Raw genomic sequence first — 27,671 nt, forward strand, 5'->3', positions numbered from 1 at the left:
TTTCTTTCCCATGCTCTCAGCTGTAGATGGTGATTACTGGCGGTTGTTGAATCCAAGTGAGTACAAGATAATGGTGTGGGCAGAAGGTTATTTCCCAGGCATCCGCCACTGCTCTGTAGGGTCAGAGCCCCGCGCGACCATCTGTGACTTCGCCCTCACCAAGACCTCGCAGGAGACAATCAGGAACGGATCCGAGCCATACGAATGCTCAAACTCCGCGCCAGCACCAAGGTTCTCAACCGCCACCGAGAACAACAGCAGCGCCTCAACAAAGTTAAACGGAAGTGAGCAGCTCATGTTTAGTAAAATAATGAGCCGGTCTGCTGCAGGTTGAGAGACTTTGAGATTCTGCTTCCTCTAAACTCCTAAAAGCTCCATTTCTTTGAAAATGAGATACGAGACAACTGTTCCCCAAAGCCAGACGAGTCTTATGAATGATTTAAAGCTACTTGCTTTCACTTTTTGAACTGTTTTCCTCAGTCTGAGTACACAGTGTCCCTAGGTCTGCTGTTCAACATTTGAATGTGTTTTTTTTTACCACTAACAGAGACTCATTTGTGAGCGAGACTTTGTAGCTGGTTTCTACACTCAGAATGTAATATTATAATAAAGCTAATAAGAGATTTTACAGAAAGCACCTCTCAGTTTCCTCAGCTGTCTTAATTTATTGGCATCAGCACTGCATGATTATTTTAGGGGAAGAAAATGCTGAAACACGCTAAAATAGACTCATATTCATTATGTTATGCCTGAGAGTCAGCTATGTACCAGTATTAGGACATTTCTTGCAATCACACATGGAAATTTGACAGTTCATTAAGAAAGGGAAGATTTGGAAACCAATAAGACTGTTCCTATAGTCGGACTGAATACATTGGTTCACATCTCCTTTACACAAACTGTCTGATTATACATTATTTGGATTGCGGTTGTTGCCGTTCATCAGGATAAAATATTGTATATTAGCACTCTGTTGCTCATGTACAAATGTTTTTGTTTGCAGCACTTACTGCTTAGTAAGTTTGATTTGATATTTATCCCTATAGTAGTTATTCTGTGGCATTGTGTGTGTTTTTAAGAAAATTTAAATAAAAAGATAAAAAATTTAGCATTTATGTTTAAAAAAATTCTACATGCATATACATACTTAATTGACTACAAAATACTACAACAGTAGATCTGTGGGTTTCACACTTCCTGAGCAACCCAGTTCATTTTCCACACCTCTGCTTTCAAACTATTATATACACTTCCTTTCAAAGGTTTGGGGTAAGTGGTTTTTTTTTTTTCTTTGAAGGAAATTAATACTTTCATACAGCAAGGATGCAATTAATTGACCATAAATGACAGTAAAGACATAATGTTACAAAGATTTCTATTTCCAATAAACGCTGTTCTATTGAACTTTCTATTCATCAAAGAATCCTGAAAAAAAATGTATTATGGTTTCCTCAAAATACAATATTCGTACATTTCCAACACTGATAATAAGAAATATTAGAATAACTTCTGATGGATCATGTGACGCTGAATACTGGAGTAGTGACTGCTGAAACAGCACATGAACTTTGACATTGCATAAATGAGATTTTAAAATAGATCAAATTTTCAAACAAGTCACTTTAAATGGTAATATTTCACAATATTGCTGTTTTTACTGTATTACTGATCAAATAATTGCAGCCTTGTGAGAATAAGAGACTTCTCTCAAAAACATTTTTAAAAATCCTAATGACTCCAAACCTATGAATGGTATTGTATATATTATCTAAAACACTCTGCTATATGGAATAAAAGCAATAAGCCCCAAAAAGCTGTGGGTTACAGTGAATTTGTTTAACAGCTAAAGGGTGTTGTTAGTGCCCAAAACCCCCTTAGCTGTTATAAATTCACTGTAAACCACGGCTTTTTGGGGCTTATTGCTTTTATTCCATATAACTTTTATAAAATGGTTATTCCATATACATTCACAAAATAAAACAAAGCAAATAAAATGCAAATGACATTAATTAAAACATTATTCTTCCATCAAACAGATGGGGTTCTTCAGAAACAGATGGGGTTGCAACACACAGAAGCAGGAAAAAAGAGGTATATGTTAGAAGAGTAATTTACAACAGCTTCGAACACGGCTCAACCAATCAGAATCAAGGACCGGAACTATCCGTTTTGTAATAATAATAAAGTCTACGTTTTCTATTTCATATGAATTATGAACACCAGAGTTACAAAAGTGACATTTCCCCTATCCAGCGCTTGACCTGAAGCATCATGCCTGTCCTAAATGATCTGTTTAAAGGTGCCAGATGCCAATGCATATTCAGTGCAATCCATCAGTCGAAAGTATGCGAATACAAGTCTCATTTCTGCTTAAAAACAGCTCTTTTTTACAGCATTTTTCTTTCTCATGGCAAGCAAAAGATACGAAAAATGTCTTTATTTAATACTTCTGTAGCACTGCATCCTTAGTATTGTTAACATGAATAAAGTGAATCAAATGAGAATCGTGGATGAATAAAAGGTATTTCACTGTTGCTTTGCTTTTAAATTTCCATGAATAACTGAGAAGGATGACTAACTGATACTAGTCCCAGAAAAGCTGAACATTCAGATTTTGTCCTCTTTTTTTCATTTTAAGAAAGCTAAACTCATCCATATAAAACACTCATCCAACAGTTAAACCTGCCTTCTCCCATTGTCCTCGTGTCTAGAGTTCAAAGCTCCCACCAATGTGAGCATCTAAACATTTCATAACTGCTGATTGTCCATGTAGAGGCCAGAAAGCATATGAAAAACAGAACATTAGGAAATTCCCAGTCCATTCAGTCAACTATCGCCGTATTCATCCCAATACTCACACGTACATGGTACATACTGCATTGACAATCTATGAATCAGACCTCAGTTAATGTTGTTACCGACAAGCAGTCCAAAAATAAAACAAACAATTAGTAAAAGTGACGTACTTCAAGAAATTTTTTTTTCTGAAAACAAATATGGCATTGCAAAGTCTAAAATGTTTGGCAAATTGCAAAAATTGCCATCGGCTTGAACTGCTTACGGTTGCATGAAAATGATTGGCTTAAATGGTTACTGCATGGATGAGCAACCAAAAGATAATTCTCCCATAATTCTCTAACACTCACGTGACTCATTCAACCTCTATCGTGGAGAAAAACTAATGCTGTTTGCTTTCCTTCTCACATGGACTGTTGTTTACACAGCGTAAAGAACAATTACATCTAAAAATGACAAACATGTTGAAGGTCATTCACATGCAGTGTGACCTTGCACACACACACACACCAAAAAAATAAAAATACCACACACTCTGTTTAAGGTAGTTTCGTTCTCCCATTATCCGCCTGACAAATCAGAAGGTTCTTCCAAATAGTCCAGAGATCAGTGTAAATTCTACTGCATTTTTATGTGTTAAAAGTGTGGTTGATACAGAGCTACGCGTCCGCTAAGGCAGCCCGATGCGAACTGACAGTGAGTGGGTGAGAACTTTGAGGTGAGCACCACGTCGCTATGAGAGTAGATGGAGCGAATCTCCCGCAGCAGAGCTGTCCGCACAGGCATGCAGTCCGACAGCTCGGCACAGTGCTCATCGAACGCCAGCAAGCGCACACCGTAACCGTACGGCGAGCAGATGAGCCGGCCGTCGGGACTGAAGCACAGCTCCTTAATGTAGCCTCGGCCGACGTTAGCCTCCTCGATGTAGTGTGTGAGACGCAGAGAGCAGCGAGGAGACACCGGAGGTCGAGGCGGAGCTCCCTCTTGAAACTCGTACACACACGTCCACTGAGGAAGACAGAAACGAGACTGTTAATTCATTTTGCACGTTCCACGTTTTTTAGGTTTAGGCTACACCACTGACCTCCTGGTCGTCCATGTTGCTGGAGCAGCGTAACAACGTGGCCCAGCCTTTGGGATGCAGTTGCAAGGAGGTGATGCAGTTCCCACGGTCCCTCTCGCCTGGGATCTCCGGGGTTAAAACCTCAAGACTGTTTCTGGGGGACAGACCTGGATAAAGACAAAAGGTGAACACTGGAGTGAAAACTCTGTAGTAAAAGCAGTATTTGGTTCAAAAGGTGTACAATCAAAAACTAAACTGCTAAACAATCAATGTTCAAAATAAAAAGACTACACTACTAAATAACTTTAATTCAGTCTTACTCTCTCTGTGTGGATGGGTTTTGCTGTCAATGGTGTGACGGGAACCTCCTGACCTGGAACCTGCTGATGAACCTTCTGAAAGATAAGAGGAGACTTGATCTTAAAAATTAATCACAACACAATTAACCAGTAGTTCAGTGTTTCATAGGGTGTTCGATTGGGTTGTGCAGCATTCAAAACTGAATTAAAAATGTTTAATACTTTTTTAAAATTGACATTACTTAATATTTTATGAATTACACATACAAGTCAAACACACAAAATTAAAGAAATTAATCATTTTATTGAATAGTTGCATTGAATTGATCAAAAATGACAGTAAAGAGACAAGCATAATGTTGTAGATCTATTTAAAAGAAATGCTGTTCTTTTGAATTTTTATTCGTCACACATTCCTGGGAAAAAAACGTATCGTATCACTGCTTCCACAAAAACATTAAGCAGCACGACTGTTTTTAGCATTGACCATAATAAATGTTTGAGGAGCAAATCAGCGTATTAGAATGATTTCTGAAGGATCATGTGACACTGAAGAACGGAGTAATGATGCTGAAAATTAGGCTGTGCATCAAACTCCATTTTTAAATTTTGCATGTTGCCCTAATCCCACCTATAGCAAATTTCACCCTTTAAATGCTAATCAATTTCCATGATTTCAAAAGTTACGTAGTATTCATTATTTTAGAATCACCTGTATCTTTGTTTCTGCTTTATGTAAGTACCTGTGCTGAGTTGAGCTCTGCGGGCCCGTAGGATGCGGTAGCTGCCGACCTCAAGGCTCTGGGTGAGATCAAGGTCATGTAAAATGAGCAGGTAACCAGAGGAGGTGGAGATTAACATCTTACTGCAGTCTGGAGTCAGACGCATCCGCATAAGATAGCGTGTGTGGAAAAACTTCTTGTGTGGACAGCCATCCTCTGTGAACCTAAACAAACAGCAAGTTCTATGACACACAGTTGCACACAACCACTTATATATGCAATCTTAAAAGAGTAGTTCATCATCTATTCAAGATGTAGATTAGTTTGTTTCTTAGTCAGGACAGATTTGGAAAAATGTAGAATTAATTTGCTCACTTTCATACCAATGGATCCTCTCCAGTGAATGGGTGCCGTCAGAATGAGAGTCCAAACAGCTGATAAAAACATCCCAATAATCCACAAGTAATTCACATGACTCTAGTCTATCAACTAACATTTTGTGAAGTGAAAAAACGCATGTTTGTAAAAACAAATCCATCATTAAGATGCTTTTAACTGTTGCTTCTGGCTATAATACGAGTCTTCCATCCACTATATTGCTTTCTCCAGTGAATAAAAGGTCTAATCTGAATCAGGAGAGAAATATACACAGATCAAACAAAGTGAAAACTCCACAAAACAGTTCTAAACAAATATGTCTGTGGATTCTGATGTGAGAGAACAACAGGGGATGGATTTACTGGAGGAAGCATTATTATGAATTATGGACTTACTTTTTGGACAGAATTGACTGTTTACAGTTGCAACGCCTAAATGACAGATGGATACATTTGTTACAAGCAACCTTTCACTTCACAAGACATTAATTGATGCACTGGAGTCATGTGGATTACTTGTGGATTATCGTGATGTTTTTAGTTTGGATTTTCATTCTGACGGCACCCATTCACTGCATGGCATCCATTGGTGAGCAAGTGATGTAACGCTAAATTTCTCTAAATCTGTTCTGATGAAGAAACAAACTCAGCTACATTATGGATTGGCCTGAGAGTAAGAACATTTTTAGCAAATTTTCTCTTTTTTGTGAACTATTCCTTTAAGACAGCTAGGAAACACACACCTCCAAACCACAAAACCTACCTGTTGGTATCCCATGTGATGACATTTCCGTCGAATCCTGACGTCACCAGCAGGCGAGTGTGTGTATCATACTCTATGTTCTTGACCCAGCTGGCATGGCCATGCAATGTGCACACCTTCGAGTTGAGTTTACGCAAATCCCACAATGCAATGGTGGTGTCATCAGAGCAGGTCGCAAACAGCCGGTTGTCAAGAAACCTGAATAGTACACAGCCAAACAAACTTATACTTAGACAACACAATAATAATAATAATAAATAAAGTGGAGTGTTCCTTTAAGACTTTTTAGTCCAATTTAAAAAGACTTTATATATATTTTTGGCAATGTGTTAACTTTAAATATGTACCATAAATATGCCAAGCCAGATTAAAATACATGCTTCCTATCAACACAGTGGTCATCCTCATGAACTTTATAATTGTGCCAGACATTATATGTGTGTGTAAGAGATGGGAAAACAAAAGGATCACAGAAGCAACTAAGACATGCAAATTGTGCAGTATGCAAATCCTAGTGCTCAACATGCAAACTGGTTCTGAATTAGTTCTTACTGCTATGAATAAGTTCTTACATAAAAACTGTTATAGAAAAGCTTTCGCTCATGTAACTGAGTTTCCTGCACACGGTGATCAATTATATATTGTGTGCACATGTACCTTATGTTGTTTACACAGTCCTCATGAGCCTCCACCAGTGTTTTGATATGTCTGGAAGAAACGGGGTCAAACAAAAGCACTTCTGTCTGCTCACAAGCAACCGTCAAAACTGACCTAGAAAAAACATTATACAGGTGTTTGTCAATTAGGACAGAACTATCCTCTATGGTAGATGTATCATTGTGGGAAAAAAAAAATTACTATGCCATACATTTTGTCTAGATGAAAGCTTTTAGAAACATATTTCACCAGTAGGTAAACGTTTACTAGGAAAAGGCAATACTAAAATGCACACACTTGTAAATTTAGCAGATGTCACAAACATTCCATGTCAAAGACATTCGCGGAAAATATATGTGCATGTCTGACAGATTCTGATAATTGAATGTATCAATTTGCATGTGATGGCCAACAGCATGTTTAGACAATGATAAGAGTATGACAATTTGATAAACTCGTCAGTTTTAATCAACAAGCTATGTGCATGTAGTTATTGTGCAAAATGTAGAGGACTGTACTTACTCTTTTGCACATGTGCAATTAAAAAATTAATATTTGATGCAAGAAAAAAAAAGGAGCCAAGTGATTAAGAGAAATGATGCGTTAAGTTAAAAAGGTTAAATTTGCCACTCTCTCTCTATTCTGGGATTATATTCTACCCAGTCATTTTAAGTTTTAGTAAATTCATAAGTAAATTGAAATTGTACATTTTTAATTATAGTTTGCAACAACTTTTTGCTACTTACAGGATATATAAACATACATATATATATAAACATATAAACATACATACATACACATATATATATATATATATATATATATATATATATATATATATATATATACACACATGTATATATAAATGAAAATATAATTCTTATATAGCCTAATTAATTAATTAATCTGGCAATAACAACTCTGCAATAAAAAATACTAAATAAACGAAATAAAATACTAAAAAAAAATAAAAAAATACTAAATAAAAAAAAAATAACATGATTAAAATACATTTCTGGCCTTAATACTGTAACTGTTGTGCTGGCAGAGCTGTACTCCCCAGTTTGAAGATCAGAAATGTCAGTCATTTGTGTGTGTTTACCCCATGCTTTAGAGTAGTTGTCTTTTCCAAATCAATCAGTATTATTTTTAAACGAACTGATTTCTTTCTTGATTTTTATGCATTTAAAACTACTTGACTGCTAGCTAACTTACGGTATCAGCAAGTTAATGTAAAGTGTTCCATTGAAAGTCTGCATTTGTTCCAGCACATATGATACATCTTTAACAAAGAATTCATTTGAAAATAATCGTGAAAAAGTTAATTTGTTTTAAAGCTAAGTAGTCAAAGGTGCACACATCTGAAGAGACACTCAAACACGGACTGAGCTGCGTGCAACACTTACCCGTCTGGCGAGTACTCCAAGTTGAAGACAGCTCCGTGGGTTTGTGTACCGAGGTTCACGGAATCCGTAGCCGGGCTCATGGACGAATAAAGCCGTGTCATGGTACGGAAATGATCCCGCGCGGGGTCTACAAACGGCCCCCTGCGGACTGTCCTCCTGTAAATCCACGTGAACAGAGAGTCGCAGGCGCTCGAGCCCCTGCCCCCCGAGCCTGTCCCGCCGTCCGCCTCGATCTTCCAGCTGCCCTGCGTCCCGGTGCCCCCGCGGCCCGCCTGCGGAGAGGATGGTCTGCTGGAGCACTTGTCTTCATCGCTCTCCTCCTCCTCCTCCTCGCGCAACGGATCGTCGCTCGGCTGTCCCGAGCTCATTGTTGCACGAATGTTGCTGGCGGCTCCGTTTTGAGGCTCACCCAAACTCACCCTCCTGCCGTTTGCGGACAGGTACTGGACCTACGAGCCAGGCCGTCTTGCAATGTGTGCAGAAACCGCTTAAACATCCATTAATACAAACACAAGAGTGCTGCGGATGTGTGCGGATACAACAGACTACGTATTTCCGGTTCCTTCTCTGCATAAATTAAAAGCGAACTGGGATAGTGACACAGTTTTGATTTGGTTTCTTTGTTTGTTTTAAAGGACTCCACTTTTTTTTTTTTTAAATAGGCGATGTAACTACAGAAGAGTCAAGTTTTAAAAAGGAAAGTTATCGAAACTCTTTGGTCATTTTAGAGCGAGATGCTAATAGTCTGATCCGATTCAATGATCTATGCTAAGCTAAAAGTGCTACCTCCAGACCCGGAGATCGGCTGAATGGATTCAAAAACGGTAAAACTCAACTGTTTAACTCTTGGGGAGTTGTAAAATAATAATAATAATAATAAATAAAGTGGAGTGTTCCTTTAAGACTTTTTAGTCCAATTTAAAAAGGCTTTATATATATTTTTGGCAATGTGTTAACTTTAAATATGTACCATAAATATGCCAAGCCAGATTAAAATACATGCTTCCTATCAGTGACTATCGATTTTCTGTATTCACTGACTGAAAATTCATACATGGTGGATTTACTCAAAGTGATGGGCGAAACGAAGCTTTTCGAAATCGAATCTGAATCAACTATAATATGATTCACTGATTCGAACTAAGCGCTCAAACCACAGGCTGGAGGCATCTACTGGTCAGAGCGGTTCATGTAACAAAACTCAGTACAAAAATGCACGAGACCTTTTACGAACCAAGAGCAAATGTTTAACCTCGACTGCAAAATATAAATTATATCATACTATACCGACAACACAATCACAGTGTTCTTGAGAAAATGATTTATTAAAGGCTTCCAAATACTGAAAGAGAACAAAAAGCAGGTTCGTGTTAAGAATGATAATGAAGTGAAGTGACATACTGCCAAGTATGGTGACCCATACTCGGAATTCGTGCTCTGCATTTAACCCATCCAACGTGCACACACACAGCAGTGAACACACACACCCGGAGCAGTGGGCAGCCATTTATGCTGCGGCGCCCGGGGAGCAGTTGGGGGTTCGGTGCCTTGCTCAAGGGCACCTCAGTCGTGGTATTGAGGGTGGAGAGAGTGCTGGACATTCACTCCCCCCACCTACAATCCCTGCCGGCCCGAGACCCGAACCAACAACCTTTGGATTACAAATCCGACTCTCTAACCATTAGGCCACGACTCCCCCCATACGATAATCAATATCTTATTAAAATAAAAGATCCACACTTACTCCACATATTCACTAACTGCATCAGTAAGGTAAGTTCTATTCACTTAAATGAAAAGAACTTTTATGAGGTGTAGTTATGCAAAATGTCTTAGTCAGCATAAGTAAGAATTTGAAGCTGGATTCAGATCTGAAGCCCTTGAGATGCTGCATCTCATCCTCTGCTGGATGTTGCTGCATATTATGCATATTCTTCAATGTAGTTTGACGAAACCCATTGCTCTGCAATGCTATCCTTTAAACTTAAAGGGGTAGTTCACCCAAAAATGAAAATTCTGTCATTAATTACTCAACCTCATGTCGTTCATCTCCAGAAAACACATTTTAAGATATTTGATGAATTGCAAAATGACCCTTCATAGACAGCAACGCAACTACCACATTCAAGGCCCAGAAAGGTAGTAAAGACATCATTAAAATAGTCCATGTGACATAAGTGGTTCAACCTTAATTTAATGAAGCTACGAGAATACTTTTTGTAGTACTCTCATCGAAGACTGACACAGAAGAGAAGATTTTTTTTTTTTTTGCGCACAAAGTATTCTCATAGTTTCATAACATTACCCTTGATGTCACATGGACTATTTTAACAATGTCCTTACTACCTTACTGGGCCTCGAACATGGTAGTTCCACTGCTGTCTATGGAGGGTCAGAAAGCTCTCGGATTCCATTAAAAATATCTTACATTGGTTTCCGAAGATGAACGAAGGTCTTGCAGGTTTGGAAAGACATGAGGGTGAGTAATTAATGACAGAATTTTCATTTTTGGGTGAACTAACCTTTTAAAGGGATAGTCAATCTAAAAATGAAAATTCTGTCCTCATTCACAACAAACCTGTATAACTGACTTTCTGCTGTGGACCACAAAAAAAGATATTTAGAAGAATGTTTGTGATCAGACAGTTTTGGTGACCACTGACGTCCATTTATAAGGAACATTTTTCAAAATATCTTCTTTTATGTTCCACAGAAGAAAGTAAGTCATACAGGTTCGGAGTAAATAAGAACAGAATTTTCCTTTTTGGTTGAACTACCCCTTTAATGACCATGATGCTCTATAACATATCTCTAACTCTCTGTGATTGACTCTCTATCATGCTGTCGTAGACAGAGCGATACACACTAAGGACCTCAAGCGCCGTGGGCCGCATGTGAGGCTCCTTCCTCTTGCACTCGGTGTAGATCTGAAACAAGTGAAAATGGATGACGTCACTTCCCAGGACATTCCCCAATAGGAAACGTGTCACATCTGGAATCTTCCAGATGTCTGTCTTTTCATCGTAACCAGGCATGGCTTCATCTGAGAACTGCACAACCTCGCCGTAAGGCCACAACTGCTCAGGAGCAACGAAGTCCCCGGTGAGCTCATGGTGACCGCACTTCACCCCTCGACGTCCCCTCTCCACCTCAGGCAGCGCATCCAGGTCGTTGGCCAACAGATGCATGTCGGATGCGAGAAGAAACTGGCTGAGAGTTTTGTGCAGGTTGTTGGAGTCACACATGACTCGGACGCCCACCGGACTGCTGTGTAGGTACGCCAGGAAGGCAACGTAGTCTATGGCCAGCTGTAGTCGAGTATGCCAGGAGTTTCGCCAGCGATATCGGTCTTGAGCGAGGGTGGCATCGAGCGTCAGTGCTGATCCCAGAGGGTGATACTCTGTAACAAACACGCCATCCTCTTCACACGCCCCTACAAGCGTCACGACGTGGGCGCTCTGCAAGACACGTAGCATTGACAGTCCATGCAGGAAATCATCTGTATACTGCTCTGATGACAAGACGGAGAGTGCCACCTTCTGCCCTCGCCACTCAGACAGATAAACCTAGAAAACACAATCATACATTAGTATAAGTCTCAGAAGATTTATTACAGTTCCCTTATAATTTACTCAATTACAAGTAATAATGTTATAAATAATGTTGATTTTCTTGACCAGGCAAATCGTTTAGCTTCAGAAGATTTCAGAGATTTTTCATCAGGAGCTGCAAGTATTAGTTTTGTGTTTCTTGGCTTGCTTTTTTTCTCAAAGTGACAGCATACATTGTCTTGAACTTTCACAGAGATCTGTATCTGATAATCATCCAGTCAGTCTGGAATGACATGAAGAAACAGAACAAACTGTGGCAACGTCTCCAAGATGCTTTAAAAGAGACCTCCCTGCAAATCTACCTAAAAAACAATGTGCAAGAGCACCTAGGGCAAAAGCTGATTTAAACGCAAAAAATGGTCACACCAAATGCTGATGTAATTTAGTTAATAGAAGTTAATTGATAAAGAAAATCTGTTTAACACATTATTTTTGACAGCATCCTCATTTTGCAGCATTTTTACACAAGTGCCTAAAACTTTTAACAGTACTGTAGCTTTGCAGGGAGGTCTCTTGAAGCATCTTGGAGACGTTGCCACAGTTCTTCAGGATTGAGTCTGTCTCAGTTTGTTCCGTTTCTTCATGTCATTCCAGACAGACTGGATGATGATCAGATACAGATCTTTGTGTGGAGCACTGGCTCTTGTCAGACTCCTTGTGCAAATAAAATTCTCACTGGATGCCAAAATAAATGTTTGGAAATGTAAACTTATATTTCCTACTGACACGCTAAAGCAAAAGATAGAAATAACTGACTTAAAACCATTTTTAACTGGTGAAAATACTTTTGGACACCACTGATGTTGATATTGTTTTCCATTTGTTTAAATGATTAATAAAAAAATTAAAGGACAGATTAACTGTTTATCAAAATAATCATTAGTTGCAGCCAAACTCACCTTCTTCACAGCCCCTTGTCCAATGAGCTTCACACGATGGACCTCGGCACGAATTTGGGGGCACTGAAGCCAAGGGGTACAGGTGGTCATGGTGCCCACTTTAAAGTGGCGAAGCGGGCACTGTGTGTGTGCTGAGAGAGGGTTAGTGTCCTGATACAGGGCATCTAGGTAGAAATACAGCAGCAGATTGGCGCAGAGGAGAGCTGCCAGACAAAGCAAGACAGCAGGCAGTCCCCACCTCATCCCAAAGGTGCCACCCATAATGACATCTTAACCTGTTGATCAAAACACATGAAGAGATTTCAGACAAATATCACATGGAAAGTGAGAACAGCAGTCAGATGATCAGATATAAAAGGTTTGGGTTATAATCGGTTTGAGGGTAGCATATCACTCACAACAGATGACATCTATAAAGACTTTTAAAAAGCTTTCTATTTGAGAAATGTCGGATTTGGAGAGTATTTAAATGCCTTTATTCGAGTTATTTTAGTACTGAAAACAGAATAATACAAAACTATGTGTGTCTCATATGATTTTATGAATGTATGCCTTGAACACACCCGTTTGCATTAGTATGAGTATACTGGTTCACCAGCCGCTGAAACTAATGTCTTCCAGTTCATAAGACGTCAAAACAGTTCATTTCAGTTGTGCAAGCGTTGAATAATCTGTTGGTTCATATCCCACGCCGTCAGACTCCTCAATGTTGTTGTTTCGGATTGTCTTGCTCTTTCTAAGTTATTAAGAGCAACGCACTGTACCCCGAAGACACATCGCCATCTAGCGCCACCACCGGGTAACAACATCGCCATAGGTCGAGAGAAAAAAAGAGGAAAAGTTACCAAATTATCCCAAAACATTTTTTTCAACAATATCTGTAGCACAGATGGGCGCTCAATATAAACTAAATCGGCTATATGTATGTGCAATAAAACTGCATCCCGTTTTGCTAAGATTTAGGATTGTGACCATAGTTTTCAAGTCTCCCCTCAGTGTTTTTAAAGGAATGAATAATGAAAATATGTTGAATTCATATTTTTTATTAGGTTTGACATCTTATCTTTGTCAAATGGAGTTTAATGGATTATATAGATGAAATATTTGACAAAAAAGTACCAAAGAATATTCTTAAAAATAAGTGTTAGGCTATACTGTAAAAAAAAACATTGTATTGTATGTGTATAACATACATTCGATGTCCAAATACTTAATACAGTGGCACCAAATCGTAGGCTATTTGGACACTTAAGCCACAATCAAACATGTATACATGTCTTTGCATTGTATAGCAAAATATAGACCATTTATTTTAAGGACATATAGCACAAATCCACTAAAACATTTCACATAATTAAATAGGTTTCAGAATATGAACCGATAGGCTACATGAATCAAAATGGACACAAGATGTCTTGGACACTTTCTGATTGTCAAACTGTGAGGAGAGACTTGGTAATATGATGAACTACACCAAATATTCTGTGTGGACACTCGCATGACCCTGAACTGACTTTAAAAGTTGACCTTAACACCAGTTGGTTACACCAAAACAAAAAGTGGTTAAGAAAGTTGATTCTGAAAAAAGCTCTAGAATTATTTATTTGCAGATGCTTCTTTGGTTTAATATTTTGTATCTATTCCGATATTTTTAAGTGTGACATTTTCAATTGCCCATACTTTTTGTGGCTGCTTAATATATGGTACTGGTTTCCCTACCCCTAGCACTGTTAGTGCAAATTAATAGTCTATTAGAAAAGCAGGATATTTATATTTTCATATCAGTATCAAACTAATATTTCAAGATAACTAGCATATGTCTATTACTAACAGATGACCTTGAACAGGCCTCTGCAGTCAATGTTTCAATAGTCAAAATGAGGTAAAAACTATTTCACACTTTAGGTGCTTTTGTTATTAGTTTACACACACAATATGTTCTTCAAGCCACACGTGAGTTATGTTTTATTCATAAGAGAACACAAGTTGGTCACCACGGTTTCCATGGACAGCGTTTATTAAATATTAAAGCATGTGGTGTCGAATTGACACCCTCGTGCCACGAGCCCTTTATCTGAAGATCAGGCAAGACCTTTAATGTCAGGGCATGCACTTTACCTGGGGCACACTCTAATTTCAGGCAACCAACATTTGTATAATGTAGGTTTTTGCCGACAGAATGGAGCGACGCACATCCCGCGCTGAGGAGGAGCGAGCGGAGAAGAGAGTGCGGTTCCGCGTGGCGTCGGCGCACAGCGGCCGCGTCCTGAAGGAGGTGTTCAGAGACGCGCTGGAAGACTCCGCGGACACCGACACCACTGCGAGCTCAGAGCCGGAGCGAGCTAACTCGCCCGTTATCACGGAGGCCAACAGCCACCTGAGCGACCTGCTGCTGGGGCCAGAACCGGACGACAGCGGCAGCGAACCGGACGAGCTGCTCATGTACGCCAGTGCAACCAAGGAGAAGCTCTTCACCGGGAAACGCGTGAACATCTTCAGTAAGAACGGAACGATTCGGGGCGTGAGGGATAAAGTGAGCGCGGGACAGGTGCTGTTTAACAACCTGTCCAAAATGTATGGGGTAAGTTTTATATGGAGCAATATAATTACTAGCCTACATTAATGGATATTTAATACAGCTGTGAAGATTTTTTCTGTATGCCTATAAGGTAGAAAAAGAGAATGGATGGGTGAGTTTTTAATAGCTGGGAAAAGGAAGTCAATCACCCTCATTAAGACATTCAGGATTAATGACCGACTAATTGCTGTTAGAAAGAGGCTATGTTTACAGAATAACATGTCCAGGTTATATTTCACCTAAAAATAACAAGAAATAAGAAACATTAACATTCTTAGAAAAATAAAGACTGTATCATTGTTGCTATGACATAAGCACGAAAATATAGGCATTTTACATAATTTATTTTTCCTTTTGATTTCCGGGTGTTTTCATGAGATGCACCCAACAAAGTCTCATAATTCAGAGGAAAATTATTACTCCACTTCATATATACAGTATTATGCGTTATCAGATACAATAATAAAGAATTATTACATTACCATTTAAAAGTGTTACAGCCAGTAAAAAGTTTGGACACACCTACTCATTCTTTATTATTACTTAAAAAAAAAGTAAGCTAAATTAAAACTTGTGTGGCGTAATTTATATTTCTGTAGAGACTTCTAGATCAAATAGTTTTAAATAAATTTGCTTATAAATTCAGTTATATGCTCAAACTTCACTGCTAGTATATGTATTTTTTGTATAAAAATAGTGTTTCCAATGTAATGTTACTGTAGTTAACCTTGCTCTTGAAGAAACTGCAAAAGAACTTATCTTGCTAATTGCTAATAAATTAATTTCAGTTTTGTTCATAGCTATGACTGTAAAGGTTATTGCCAGTTGTTACTTGTTAATATTATTAAGGTCGTTTCACACTATTTCACCATTAATCTATAATGTGTGTCTTTCGAAGGATTCGCTTATTATGAACCGGCCTAAAAGACCATAAGATTTTGTCTGAAAACAGCCCTGGATGTCCTGCAGCAGAGGATGTTGGACGTCACCATAGGTGGATGTGCAACAGGCTTGAGCGTGTGAAAGTGATGAACAGCGGCCAATGTTTTGTTTGTTTTTTAAAAGTGCTTTTGAATATTTGTGTATATTGTAGTTCTGTAAATATATTTTATATTCACTTTTTGCAAAACATTTTTTGAAAAAAGGAACTGAAGGGACTGGTGGCTTAGAACGTTCTCTTTGCCTATGTTTGAGGTGCCTTTTCTTTTTTTGGACTTTTCATTGTTTGTGATGAAATGGTGAATTCTTTTTTTTTTTTTTTTGAAAATAACATGTTGTAATCAAGTTTTATACATATCTCTTAAGTTTTAATGCAATACAATAAAAAAAATGAACACCAACCTTTTTGTATTTTTGTTAATACTTCTTGGAATATTAATTTTTGATTCATCCACTATCAGATTATGCATGCATTCCAATATCAAAAACGATTTTGCTAACCCAGCTCTTCAAGTTTTTATTCATCTGATAAAAATGTACAGTAACTTTGATTTGCTGCAACTTTGACAAGCAATGTGAATTAAGTGCAAACTGGATTTTCATCTGATCTTAGAGTGATAGTATTGAGATAGTTTTCAGAAGACAGTAAGGAGAGTGAAGACCCCGTACAGAAGAGCGCAGGGATAGGCCACCAGCAGCTGCTGCCCACTCATGTCAAGAGTGGAACTGAAGATCTTAGAAGCTGATAGACTGCAAGAGCTAATCACAAACAAGGCCAACAGTGTTCCCAAGAGCCCCCTGCATTAAAATAAAAGCCACTTGTTATTCTAATGCAACATACACTCTTAAAAATAAGGTTCAGTTTTGGCTCCCAAAAGAAGTTTTCAGTTCTTTAAACAACCATTTTCTATTAAAGAACTTTTTAGTAAACAGGTTCAGTGAATGTCTAAGGTCCATTCACACCAAGCATGATAATTTATAACAATAACAATAAAGACATAGTTTTAAAAATTGTTCTAAAGTTAAAAGAATAGTCCACACCTATAATGATAATGACACAGAAGAACAATTTGGTTACAGTCACGTTCAGAACACTGAAAAACAATAATAAAAACAGCCAATCAGAATCCATCCTGCATTAAAGAACTTGAGCATAAAGGAATAGTTCATCCAAAAATTAAAATTTCGGGTTGGGGTTAGGGTTAAAATTTACACACAATCAGGCCATTCAAGATGTTTGTTTCTTCATCTGAACAGATTTGGAGAAATTTATCATTACATCACTTGTTTACCAGTGGATCCTTTGCAGTGAATGGGTGCCGTCAGAATGAGAGTCCAAACAGCTGATAAAATCATCACAGTAATCCGCAAGTAATTCACACGAGTCATTATTACGGATTATCGTATTTTGGCTAGAAGTGAACAGATTTGTTTCTTGTAAAATGAACAGCTTTTCGGTTCACAAGATGTTGATTGATGACCTGGAGTCATATGGATTACTTGTAGATTATTGTGAATCTTTTATCAGTTTTGTGAACTCTCATTCTGATGGTACCACAGTGCGTTGGTGTAGATGCTAATATATTGATGGTTATAGTTATCGTTCTTTGTGTGAATGGGCCTGAATGGGCCACAGATGCCAATGCCTCAGCAAAGACAAAATTGCTCTGTTGGCTGTGGAGTCAAGACATTTGCAAATATGATTAAAAGATGAATATGAGACAAAACTACAGAATGTCACATTTTATTATGAGCTGTTTCAACACATACATGTTTTACCAAATAAAAAGAACAGCACTTTTAGAGTTCATCCCACTCATTGATGTGAGCATAAGTATTGGGACAGTTGAACATAAGGCAGATATAAAAGATTAAAAGCTATTATTTAGTTGCAGATCCCTTGCACACAATCACAGCAGTGAGTCTGTGACCCATAGACATCACCAGACTCTTGGTCTCATCTTTTGAAATACTTTTCCCAGCCTTTAATGCAGCCAATTCCAATTGTTGCTTGTTTTGGAGAGTTTCTGCCTTTACTCTCCTCTTCAGCTGGTGAAATTCATGTTCAATCAGGTTTAAATCTGGAGATTGACTTGGGCAATCTAAGACTTTCCATTTCTTTGCCCTTATAAATTCCTTGACTGAACTGGCAGGGTGTTTTGGGTCATTGTCCTGATGCAATATGAAGCACTTCCCAATGAATCTGGTGGCATTTTCTTGAATATTGGTAGGCAAGATGGTTTTGTACCCTTCCAAATTCATTCTGCTACTGTCATCATACATTAAGTCATCAGTAAAGTTGAGAGGGCCTGTTCCAGAGACAGCCATGCATGCCCATGCCATGACACCACCTCCACCATGCTTTACAGATGAGGCTGTATGCTTGGGATCATTGCAGTTCACTTTTTTCCTCCACATTTTTGCTTTCCCATCACTTAGACAAAGGTTCATCTTTGTCTCTTCAGTCCATAAACACAGTTACAAAACTCTTCTGGCTCACCTTTGTGCTTTTTTGCAAACTCTAATCTTGCCTTTCTATTTTTGGTGCCGGTCAGAGGTTTATATCTTGCTGTGTAGCATCTGTAATTCTGTGTCAAAGTCTCCTGAGGACAGTAAATTGTCAGAGCATCACCCCAGCTTTCTGGAAGTTGTTGATGATTTTACAGACACGTCTTTTAGGGTTAATTTTCACAGCTTTTATGATTTGTCTGTCATCAACTACTGTTGTTTTCTCAGCCGATCAGGTAGTTGTTGGTTGCTGGTGTCGCTGGTGGCTTCCAAACTCTTGATTTCTCCATGCCCTTTGTCTTTGCTAGAGCTCTAATTGACTTCCTCTTTTCTTTTAGCATCCAAATTGCTTGTTTTTCTCTCAAAGTCAGCTCCCTCGTCTTCATCCTGGTTTGTGTGTGTCATCATCGAATGCAAGATTCAGAATGCAGAAGTAATGGATATAACTGATACGACACATTCCCTGCTTTTAATATCTGAAGAATTAATGCAACAGGACACAGCTGATCACTTAGAAAGACCTGTGAGGCAACTGTTCCAATACTTATGCTCACATCAGATAGAGGGATGAAACTCTAAAAGTGCTGAACTTCTTAGCTGGTAAAACATCCAGTAATAAAATGTGACATTCTGTAGTTTTGCCTCATATTCATCTTTTAATCATATTTGTAAATGTCTTGACTCCACAGCCAACAGAGCAATTTTGTCTTTACTGATCCAGTACTTTTGGAGGGCACTGTATGTTGTGGTCTAAAACTGTTTTTTATTTGTTGTCGCTGTAAAACACTCAAAGAAATGGTAAATGTTTCTATAAAGTTATGGATACTCACTGAAGGGAATAAAGAACAGCAAAGGCAGAGAGTCCCACCATTGGCAGGAGACAGTATCCCAGCACACTCGCCACACATCCACAGGATATGCTGTAATTGCTCATCAGGTTCAACAGCATGTGCATCCCCACACATCCCAGAGCACTGATGCCATACACATACCCAAAGTGTGCTTTCCCTGCCTGCCAAGAGAATACATACACAGAACCACAGGTACATGCTCTGGACCTTACATATGCTTTCACTTACTCTGTGCAATACAAATCACTGTGTAGCTCTAGTTAATAGTTTCACAAATTTTCAAGATGTAGTTTGTACCATCAATAGTGTGGCTCCCAGAGCAATGCAGAAGAGAACAGGCCCAGTGAGGTCTGTCTCATTCATTATACTGCCATCAGCGGGCTTCAGTGGATTTAACACAGTCAGAGTCTTCTGCCAGATATGGTCAAAATTAATGCCCAACTCTGAGAAAAAATACACACATTTTTCATTCAACATACATTTTCAGGTTTGATTAGTTTGATTAATGCATACAATGTCCACTTTTTAAAGCTAAAGTATGCAAGTTTTCAGTGTTAAAGAGTTCACCCAAAAATGAACATTTTGTCAGCATTCACTAACCTTCATGTTGTTCCAAACTTGTATGACTTTCTTTCTTCTGTTGAACATAAAAAAGGATATTTTGAAGAATGTTCATAACACAGTTGCATGTTGCCATTGGGTACTTTTTTCCATACTATGGAAGTAAATGGCCACCGGCAACTGCTTGGTTAGCAAAATTCTTGAGGGCGAGTAAATGATGACAGACTGTTCATTTTGGGGGGAACTATATCCCTTTAAGGTGCAATCACATTACAGAAATATCAGTAAAATTTTGCATGAAAATGTTCCATTTTTCTATTATCATTAGTGCAATGATGCATGAAGCACAGCTCACACAGAAGTCACTTTCTAACCAAGCAGCTTTCTGCTGGTCAAATAAATAATTTGTATTACCTTCTAAGAGTGGTGGTTCTTCCTCATATGAGCCTATATATTCTGTTTGCTCCGGTGGCGCTACAGGCTGATACACCTGTCCAGTATAAGATGCTGTAGTGGTATATTCATCTGCTAAATGTGTAGAATTATCACTGATGATCAGACAGTAAATGATAAATCAACAATTAAATTGCACACAGAAACACATTAGTTGATATACATTAATAAATGAAATATTAAAGCGACATTACACTTCATGATAGTCTGGATCGACGTAGGCTGGATCATAGCCATATACATCCTCCTGCTGACCATCCATATAATATCCAGACTGATAGAAGTCTTGTTCAATGTTTTGAAAGTCTCCCATTCTGCTTAAAATAATGAGGAATGTCTTCACAAGTTCATTTGTAGTATAAACCAGTTCTGAACTTGCGTTCTTACCTTTACGTGTCCTTCAAAGTCAGGGTTTGATTTGAAGATCTTGGTTTGTTAGTACTGAGTCTTTGCTTAGTTGCTGAGCAGCTGTTTTGCTGTATGTGTGTATGAGAAGCTATAAATAGTCTTCTATATTTACTTGTGGGACATGAGCAGCACTATCAGTGTGCTGGGAGGTCATGTTGTAAAGTCATCCTGATGATCTCTAGATCTACTGACTGATGATATGCTCATCACTCAATGTTCAGTACAACTGCTGGACAATTAAATTATATATTCTGTATCTGTCCATGAAAATTATTTTTCTAACATGGTTAAAGAAATATAGGTAGGACAAAAAATTACATTCTTGTCATTTGAAGATATAAGCCTTATAATAAAGACTCAAACATCAGTAAAGATTATGTCTAATGCTTTATAACGGCAAAAATGCAGCATCTTTACAGTATAGGCTAAATACAACATAAAAATGCCTAAAAACATTGACTTTCACATTTGTTGTGTAGGCAAAAGAACTAATACAGTACATTTTCATTCGCTTAATGAAACAGTATAGTATTTCTTAGATAAAAAAAAAAATAAAAAAAATTCTTAGGAAAATGGCCTTGCATGACAACAATTTTACCTTTATTTTACAATTTTCACAATTCAATATCTATTAAACAATTCAGCTATAAAACTAGATCAGAAGACATAAATAAGAAAGGTTAAAGTTATGGCCATGTTCAGTAAACTGCTTTTTTTTTTTTTAAATATTAAATATCATTTGAATTGTTTGTTTGCAATATATTGTGGGTGGATCTATGCCAAGACTTTTAGTCTTTCCTGAATATTATTTCACTCGGTTTCCCTCATATCTAATCTTCAACGCCATGTCAAAAAATGTTTTTGGTTTCTTTTAAGTTGTGGTTTAGACACTCGTGAACACTTCTTGGTATTTCATAGCTGATATGCAACATTTAACTTTTACTTTGACATTATTTAGCTCTCTTATCTGTGATGAGGTCAGATGATCTACAGGTCTGGTAGAGCACTGGAGCTTCCACTGGAGCTCATACTGGAAACTGGTGCTTGGGTTAAAAAAGTCGCATGGGATTCCTCCTCTTCATTCCTGTGGAAAAGACAGACAGATTACTGCAAATTATAAGTCTATGTGCGATGATGCAGAACAAAATGTCTTCAGAAAGTATTCACATCCATTGTTTTTTCTCTTTCTGATAAATATGTTTTTTAAACTTTTGTATGAATAATGCTTGTTGTTCAGAATTATTTTCCAAAAATGACTTTGTAAGTGTCCACTCTTTATCAACTAGAAAACCATACACATCTGTAGGCATTTCTCACCCTGGATTGCTGCTACACCGGTTCCCTTCAGAATCTGTCAGAGCTGGAGCATGAATTGGTTTCCTTCAGAATTGTAGAAAACAAAAGTGCCATGAATATACACGTGTTACTCCTTTGAATCAGTGTCCTGAAATTTATAAAATTGCTTTTGCTACACATAAACTGTCACTGAGAGGTGAAAATAAGGGGTTTTAAATTTTTTTAATTTTCATTATCACTATCTTTGTTTCACCAACTCTGCTTTTTCTTTCAAGGTAGATGATACCCTGATGATACCATATCTGAGAGATTATGACAAATTTATGATTTATCTTAATATGTAAGACAACAATAAATACTCACTTTGATTTCAATCTATTCATTTTAGCAAAGAGTAGTCTGAGAACTCTCTCTCTTTGCTCCCAGGTCATCTCTGATATGTTCACGTTGGCTTTCTTCAGATTGCTGATGAAATATCACAGCATTGTTACAGACAGTTTTGCTAATGGAAAAAGCATCATTCAGGTAATAACACATTGAGTTATCATTTCATCAGAAGAGAATTTTGAAAATAGAATAAAAAACACAAAATAAGCATAAGACCCTCACCCTTTTTCAGCCTCATCTGTACCACTGGAAGTGCTGTGGGATGTTTTGTTGATGGTGTGAATGTGAGCGTTCTCCGTTCTGCCTGATAGGAACTCATCCATCCGCCTGCTATGATTCACTTCTGCTTCCTGTCTGGATAACATAATGTAGTTTATAATATAATTGATCTAAAAATGGTTTGAAGTTTTTGCAATCAAATGGAGCCTGGATCTCTTGCTGGTTAGCTTCTATTTCTAGAATGAAATAAGGGTGTACGATATTGAGAAAAAAAATGATATGGCACATAAGTGGCACAGAAGCTGAATCTGACGTGGCATTTAGATGTATTTACACAGACAGTTTAATGCAGCTCATAGGTGGCTTGAATGCATTTACACTGCATTTACAATTATATAAAGAATGCTATACAATTTCTTTATTTATATGAAATATGAATCTAAAACTACCAGTAAGTGGCAGAAAGTCACTGTTCGAACAAGTTGAGTAACTAAGTCATTCACTCAAAAGATTTGTTCAAAAAGCTGTTTCATTCAGTCAGTTAAAATTGTTCAAAACTTGGATTCATTCAGAAAAGAAACACCAATATGTTTTTTTGTTGACACATAACAATTCTGCTGTAGTTTCAATTGGAAATTTTTGTTGAAAAAAATGAACTTTTTTATAAAATCAACATGACATTCACAATTGTTCTGATAATCAAGAAAAACAGCACTCTTGCTAGTGTGATATTTCGTAATTATATCAATATATATGATGTTTTATTAACAAAGTTCAGGAGGAGGACGTTCAGATAATTAACCTAATTAACAAGAGAGGAGCACAATCAGTAATCAACCCAGTTAACAAGATAAGAGGTGTGTATATATACACAGCAGACTTACCTCTGTTCATTGACAGTTCTCCAGCATCCCTCCGCCACCCCTTCAACCCCTTACAACTATTCCTGTCCTAACCTGTAGGGTGGGGGTTCTGGGTTCGGGCCAAAATTCAGAGCTAGGAGCCCTCCCCTCGGACAGCACGCCAAATACGCATAAACTATATTCTATTTATTATATGTAAGTGTGAACTTGTGAAATTACTTTCAGTCACAAATCATGGGGGAAATGGCCCTATATGTGACCCTGGACCACAAAACCAGTCTTAAGTCGCATGAGTATATTTGTAGCAGTAGCCAAAAATACATTCTATGGGTCAAAATTATAGATTTTTTTTTATGCCAAAAATCATTAGGACATTAAGTAAAGATCATGTTCCATGAAGATATTTTGTAAATTTCCTACTGTAAATATATCAAAACTTCATTTCTGATTAGTAATATACATTGCTAAGAACTTCATTTGGACAACTTTAAAGGCAATTTTCTCAATATTTAGATTTTTTTGCACCCTCAGATTCCAGATTTTCAAATAGTTGTATCTCGGCCAAATATTGTCCGATCCTAACAAACCACACATCAATGAAAAGCTTATTTATTCAGGTTCACATATATCTTCTATATTTTGGGTGCATTCAAACTGTTTTCTATTAAATAGGCTACATCATGCAATGAAGGCATGTTTTTGTGTGTTTTTTTGCAAATAGAGTGAATGAATAAATGCCGAAGTGCACCTGTGCTTTAGCATCTCCTGCTTCACATGGTTCAGAGCCTCATGGAAGAGGACCTCCATGTCTGAGCGGTGCTCCACTACACTGCGGGCTATTCTCTTCACTCGGCTCAGTTCCCTGTCTCGTACGCTCAGGAGCTTCTGCAGTTTGTCCAGCTCTACACCGCCGGCCTGAGACCTGACCCCAGCACGTTGCTTGATATCAGCCACCTCCAACTCAAACTCAGCCACCATGCTGGCCAGGGCCTGCTCCAGTGTGAACACCTTCACCCTCAGCTCAGAAACAGTGGTCCGCTGGGCTGCAAGCTTAGATATGGCATCATTTGAGGTGTCCTGGCTCCTCTCCTGCAGGATGAATGAAATTGTGGGTTTCAATTAAACTGGTCATTATCAATGTCAGCTTCTTCATAGGCAAGCTTTATAGTAGACAAGGGTCTAATTGAGCTAATTTTCAATTTCACTTAATTTGTGCATGTGTATATGTGTGTTTGTGTGGGTGCACAAGAAAGTTGATGTAATTATAATTTTTATAGTATACATAATTTACAATTAATACAGTGTAATAATGTAAAATAACCTTACTAATATAAAATATTTTACTGTCATCTCTAATGAATTTTATGCATCCTTGCTAAATAAGAAAAAAAATATGGTGTGTGTCACCTTATGCAGATCAAGGATGTTGTTCTCTTCTGCCAGCGCTGCATTTCTCTTCCGCAGATCCTCCACCTCTTTGATGTGGTAACCCAATGCCTTATTTAGACGCACATTCTCCTTGAACACTGAGCGAGATACGTCATCCAGCTGTCTGATAGGGCCAAGATGGAGGATGTCATCTCATTTAACTCATGCAAAATGTATCTCACAAACAGTTCCAAAGGTATCAGGTAGAAATGTGAAGTGGTTCTGGGATACTGGGAGAGATGGAGAAGATACTTACATGATGGCTTCATTGTGAGCTCTTTCTGCAAGCACAGCAATCTTTTGCTCCGCTTCCTTCTCTAGATGAACCTAATGAATGTAGAATGAGAGAGACACTGAGAGAGAATGAGGAAGATTTTGTTGAAATGTTGTTTGTATATGTACCTTATTATTGAAGAACTTTTGCTCCATTCTTGCAAGTGTTTTCTTGTGTTCTAGATCTGCATTGTCCATAGATTCTTTCATCTGTACAAAACAATGGTGATGTTATAACAGGCATAGCACTTTATACTAGTACTTCTGCATCTGTGCACATTAAATAAATAGGATGAATTATACATTTTTGAGTTCTTGCTCCATTTGAGGCTTTTTCTTAAGGAAGTCATTGATAATTTTAAGCTCCTCTTGAATTATGTCGAACTCGCTAGATCTCTTCTTAAACTTCTCCTCCAGCTCATTGATCTTTAGCGTGTACTGAGCAGCCTGTGAAGACAATCAGTGAGAAACAAGAGTGGCAGTGAGTACAAGAGTGACCTGATCAGTTCCTTTTTAAAAATAACACTGGGCTGGAGAAACTGAGTTTATTATAAAAATCATATTATCTATTATTTATTGGACCTTTATTAATTAAATAAATGCCAGTGTTCAAATTAATGTTCACAAAGAGGAAACTTTTAGTTATAAAAAAATGGCATTTATCATTATCTTTGACTTGCATATAGTTGCTGCATAGATGGAAGGAAGTGTTTTTAAAAAATTAATGACTATTTATATATTTATTAATTTAAATGGATGACTTTTATTTCTATATGATTTCAAACATTGTATTTTCACGATTGTATGATTTTTTTTTATTGATGTATTTTCTGTCATCTTTGTTTTATCACATTAAACTGACCAAATAAACCTCAAACCACAATGATGAGAACAAATGGCATTTGATGGCATTTCTTACCAAATTCTCCTTTTCCTGAGAAGCCCTTGTTTTCTCAAGCTGCACTTGTTGTTCCAGTGCCATTATCTGAGAAAACAACATTTTATAGTTTTACATTTTACTTTACCCCTAAAAATTAAAATTGTCATCATGAACTAACTTCCATGTTGTTCCAAAACCCATAAGACTTTTGTACGTCATCTTCGAAGCACAAATGACGTTTCATTCAGTCCCTCTATTAAAAGTCTATTATACCAAAACCTTGACTTTATCATAAATTAATCCATATGAATCAAGTCTTCTAAAGAGACAATCACTTTATATGATGATGAACAGTTTTAATTAAGGCTTTTATTCACATATAAACATTGATCAGTGCGCATACATAGGGCATTATGGTAAATGGAGGCTCAACTGTATTTGTGCAAGAACAAACCTAAATGGTTCTTGAGTGTGATGCATTTCATTTAATATTTTATGTGCCATATATGTTAGTTGATCAATGTTAATATATAATTAAACCTATTTTATAAAGCATTGCCTCCTCAGATTTGTATTAAACTGCTTGATTCATATGGATTACTTTTATGATCTCTTTATAAACTTTTAGAAGCATCAAACTTTTGGTCTAATGGACCCTCAGCGGCAGGACAGAAATCACTCAAGTTTCATTAAAAATGTCTTCATTTGAGTTTTAAAGATGAAGAAAACTTTTAAGGGTTTTGTAAAAAATGAGGGTCAGTAGATGATGATAACTTTAGCTTTAACATAGCTTTAACAATCAGATGCATTAAAACACCTTCTCGTCGTTTTGCAGGTCTGTGCTCCTCAGAACAGCGATGATCTCGATGCTGTTCTTCTCAGTGTTGTGCTGCAGGTCAGTGAGCTGCTGGTTGGTTTTGTTCAGTCTTCGAGCCGCTTCTCGGTACTCCACCCGTGAACTCTCCGTCAGATCACACCTGGCCTCCCACAGAGCCGCGTTTGCTTTAGCCCTCTCTATATCAGACTCCTTATCTCGTTTTGACTCTTGCTTGCCATCTTTCTTTCCTTTTCTACATTAGAAAATACTTATGAGAAAGGCGAATATCAAAATCATAAAGTAAAACTATGCAGTAAGATAAATTCTTCGGACTAGTTAGATTCGCTTTTTTTCCAAAACGCTAGTGCATAACGAAATAAACAGGCAGATCAATACGTTTTTTACTCACCCCTTTGCTTTCTTTCCCTTCTTTCCTTTTTTAATAGGCATTTCTTGTGTTTTGATCAGCTGCACCGTTCAATGCTCCTGCAGGATTAGTTTGTGTTAACACCTGTTGCCATGGAGACTGTCACATGTATCGGTCCATGCTGGAAACTTTTTAGAATATTAATTATTTTGAATGGTGTATCAAACATTTGTGAACTACAATAATGTAC

The 27,671-nt window shown here is 37.6% G+C and overlaps 5 protein-coding genes across 9 annotated transcripts; 1 reads left to right on the top strand and 4 right to left on the bottom strand.

Moving 5' to 3' along the window:
* Positions 1-1,099: 1,099 nt before the first annotated feature.
* On the bottom strand, positions 1,100-8,654 carry LOC306884743 (DDB1- and CUL4-associated factor 10-like). The gene is made up of 7 exons (XM_079440912.1): positions 8,084-8,654; positions 6,678-6,791; positions 6,021-6,218; positions 4,902-5,104; positions 4,180-4,254; positions 3,881-4,026; positions 1,100-3,804 (listed from the first exon to the last, which is right to left on the bottom strand). The coding sequence occupies exons 1-7, from the start codon at positions 8,449-8,451 to the stop codon at positions 3,433-3,435; spliced, it is 1,476 nt and encodes a 491-aa protein (XP_079297038.1). The 5' UTR covers positions 8,452-8,654; the 3' UTR covers positions 1,100-3,432.
* On the top strand, positions 8,653-16,490 carry LOC306884746 (glutaredoxin domain-containing cysteine-rich protein 1-like). Of its 2 annotated transcripts, XM_079440918.1 has the most exons (3): positions 8,653-8,907; positions 14,772-15,174; positions 16,070-16,490. In XM_079440918.1, the coding sequence occupies exons 2-3, from the start codon at positions 14,773-14,775 to the stop codon at positions 16,103-16,105; spliced, it is 438 nt and encodes a 145-aa protein (XP_079297044.1). In that variant the 5' UTR covers positions 8,653-8,907; position 14,772; the 3' UTR covers positions 16,106-16,490. The 2 variants fall into 2 exon arrangements, with proteins under 2 accessions (XP_079297044.1, XP_079297045.1); XM_079440919.1 differs by lacking the exon at positions 8,653-8,907 and having other exon boundaries at positions 12,837-15,174.
* Positions 9,395-13,291, bottom strand: LOC306884744 (protein O-mannose kinase-like). Of its 2 annotated transcripts, XM_079440913.1 has the most exons (4): positions 13,157-13,291; positions 12,594-12,868; positions 10,900-11,649; positions 9,395-10,099 (listed from the first exon to the last, which is right to left on the bottom strand). In XM_079440913.1, exons 2-4 carry the CDS (start codon positions 12,852-12,854, stop codon positions 10,055-10,057), a joined length of 1,056 nt encoding a protein of 351 aa, XP_079297039.1. In that variant the 5' UTR covers positions 12,855-12,868; positions 13,157-13,291; the 3' UTR covers positions 9,395-10,054. The 2 variants fall into 2 exon arrangements, with proteins under 2 accessions (XP_079297039.1, XP_079297040.1); XM_079440914.1 differs by lacking the exon at positions 9,395-10,099 and having other exon boundaries at positions 10,753-11,649.
* LOC306884745 (protein YIPF7-like) lies at positions 16,461-20,983 on the bottom strand. Of its 3 annotated transcripts, XM_079440916.1 has the most exons (7): positions 20,871-20,969; positions 20,678-20,797; positions 20,445-20,578; positions 19,767-19,912; positions 19,449-19,630; positions 17,152-17,204; positions 16,615-16,908 (listed from the first exon to the last, which is right to left on the bottom strand). In XM_079440916.1, exons 2-7 carry the CDS (start codon positions 20,794-20,796, stop codon positions 16,874-16,876), a joined length of 669 nt encoding a protein of 222 aa, XP_079297042.1. In that variant the 5' UTR covers position 20,797; positions 20,871-20,969; the 3' UTR covers positions 16,615-16,873. The 3 variants fall into 3 exon arrangements, with proteins under 3 accessions (XP_079297041.1, XP_079297042.1, XP_079297043.1); XM_079440915.1 differs by lacking the exon at positions 17,152-17,204 and having other exon boundaries at positions 16,461-16,908; positions 20,871-20,983; XM_079440917.1 differs by lacking the exon at positions 17,152-17,204 and having other exon boundaries at positions 20,445-20,558; positions 20,871-20,973.
* An 827-nt stretch (positions 20,984-21,810) lies between these two features.
* bbof1b (basal body orientation factor 1b) lies at positions 21,811-27,575 on the bottom strand. The gene is made up of 12 exons (XM_079440595.1): positions 27,464-27,575; positions 27,055-27,307; positions 26,277-26,342; positions 25,661-25,804; positions 25,487-25,567; positions 25,341-25,411; positions 25,064-25,208; positions 24,405-24,745; positions 22,797-22,928; positions 22,551-22,652; positions 22,209-22,271; positions 21,811-21,975 (listed from the first exon to the last, which is right to left on the bottom strand). The coding sequence occupies exons 1-12, from the start codon at positions 27,502-27,504 to the stop codon at positions 21,879-21,881; spliced, it is 1,536 nt and encodes a 511-aa protein (XP_079296721.1). The 5' UTR covers positions 27,505-27,575; the 3' UTR covers positions 21,811-21,878.
* Positions 27,576-27,671: the final 96 nt, after the last annotated feature.

Source organism: Barbus barbus (genome assembly GCF_936440315.1).
Source record: "Barbus barbus genome assembly, chromosome: 18".
Taxonomy (NCBI): domain Eukaryota; kingdom Metazoa; phylum Chordata; class Actinopteri; order Cypriniformes; family Cyprinidae; genus Barbus; species Barbus barbus.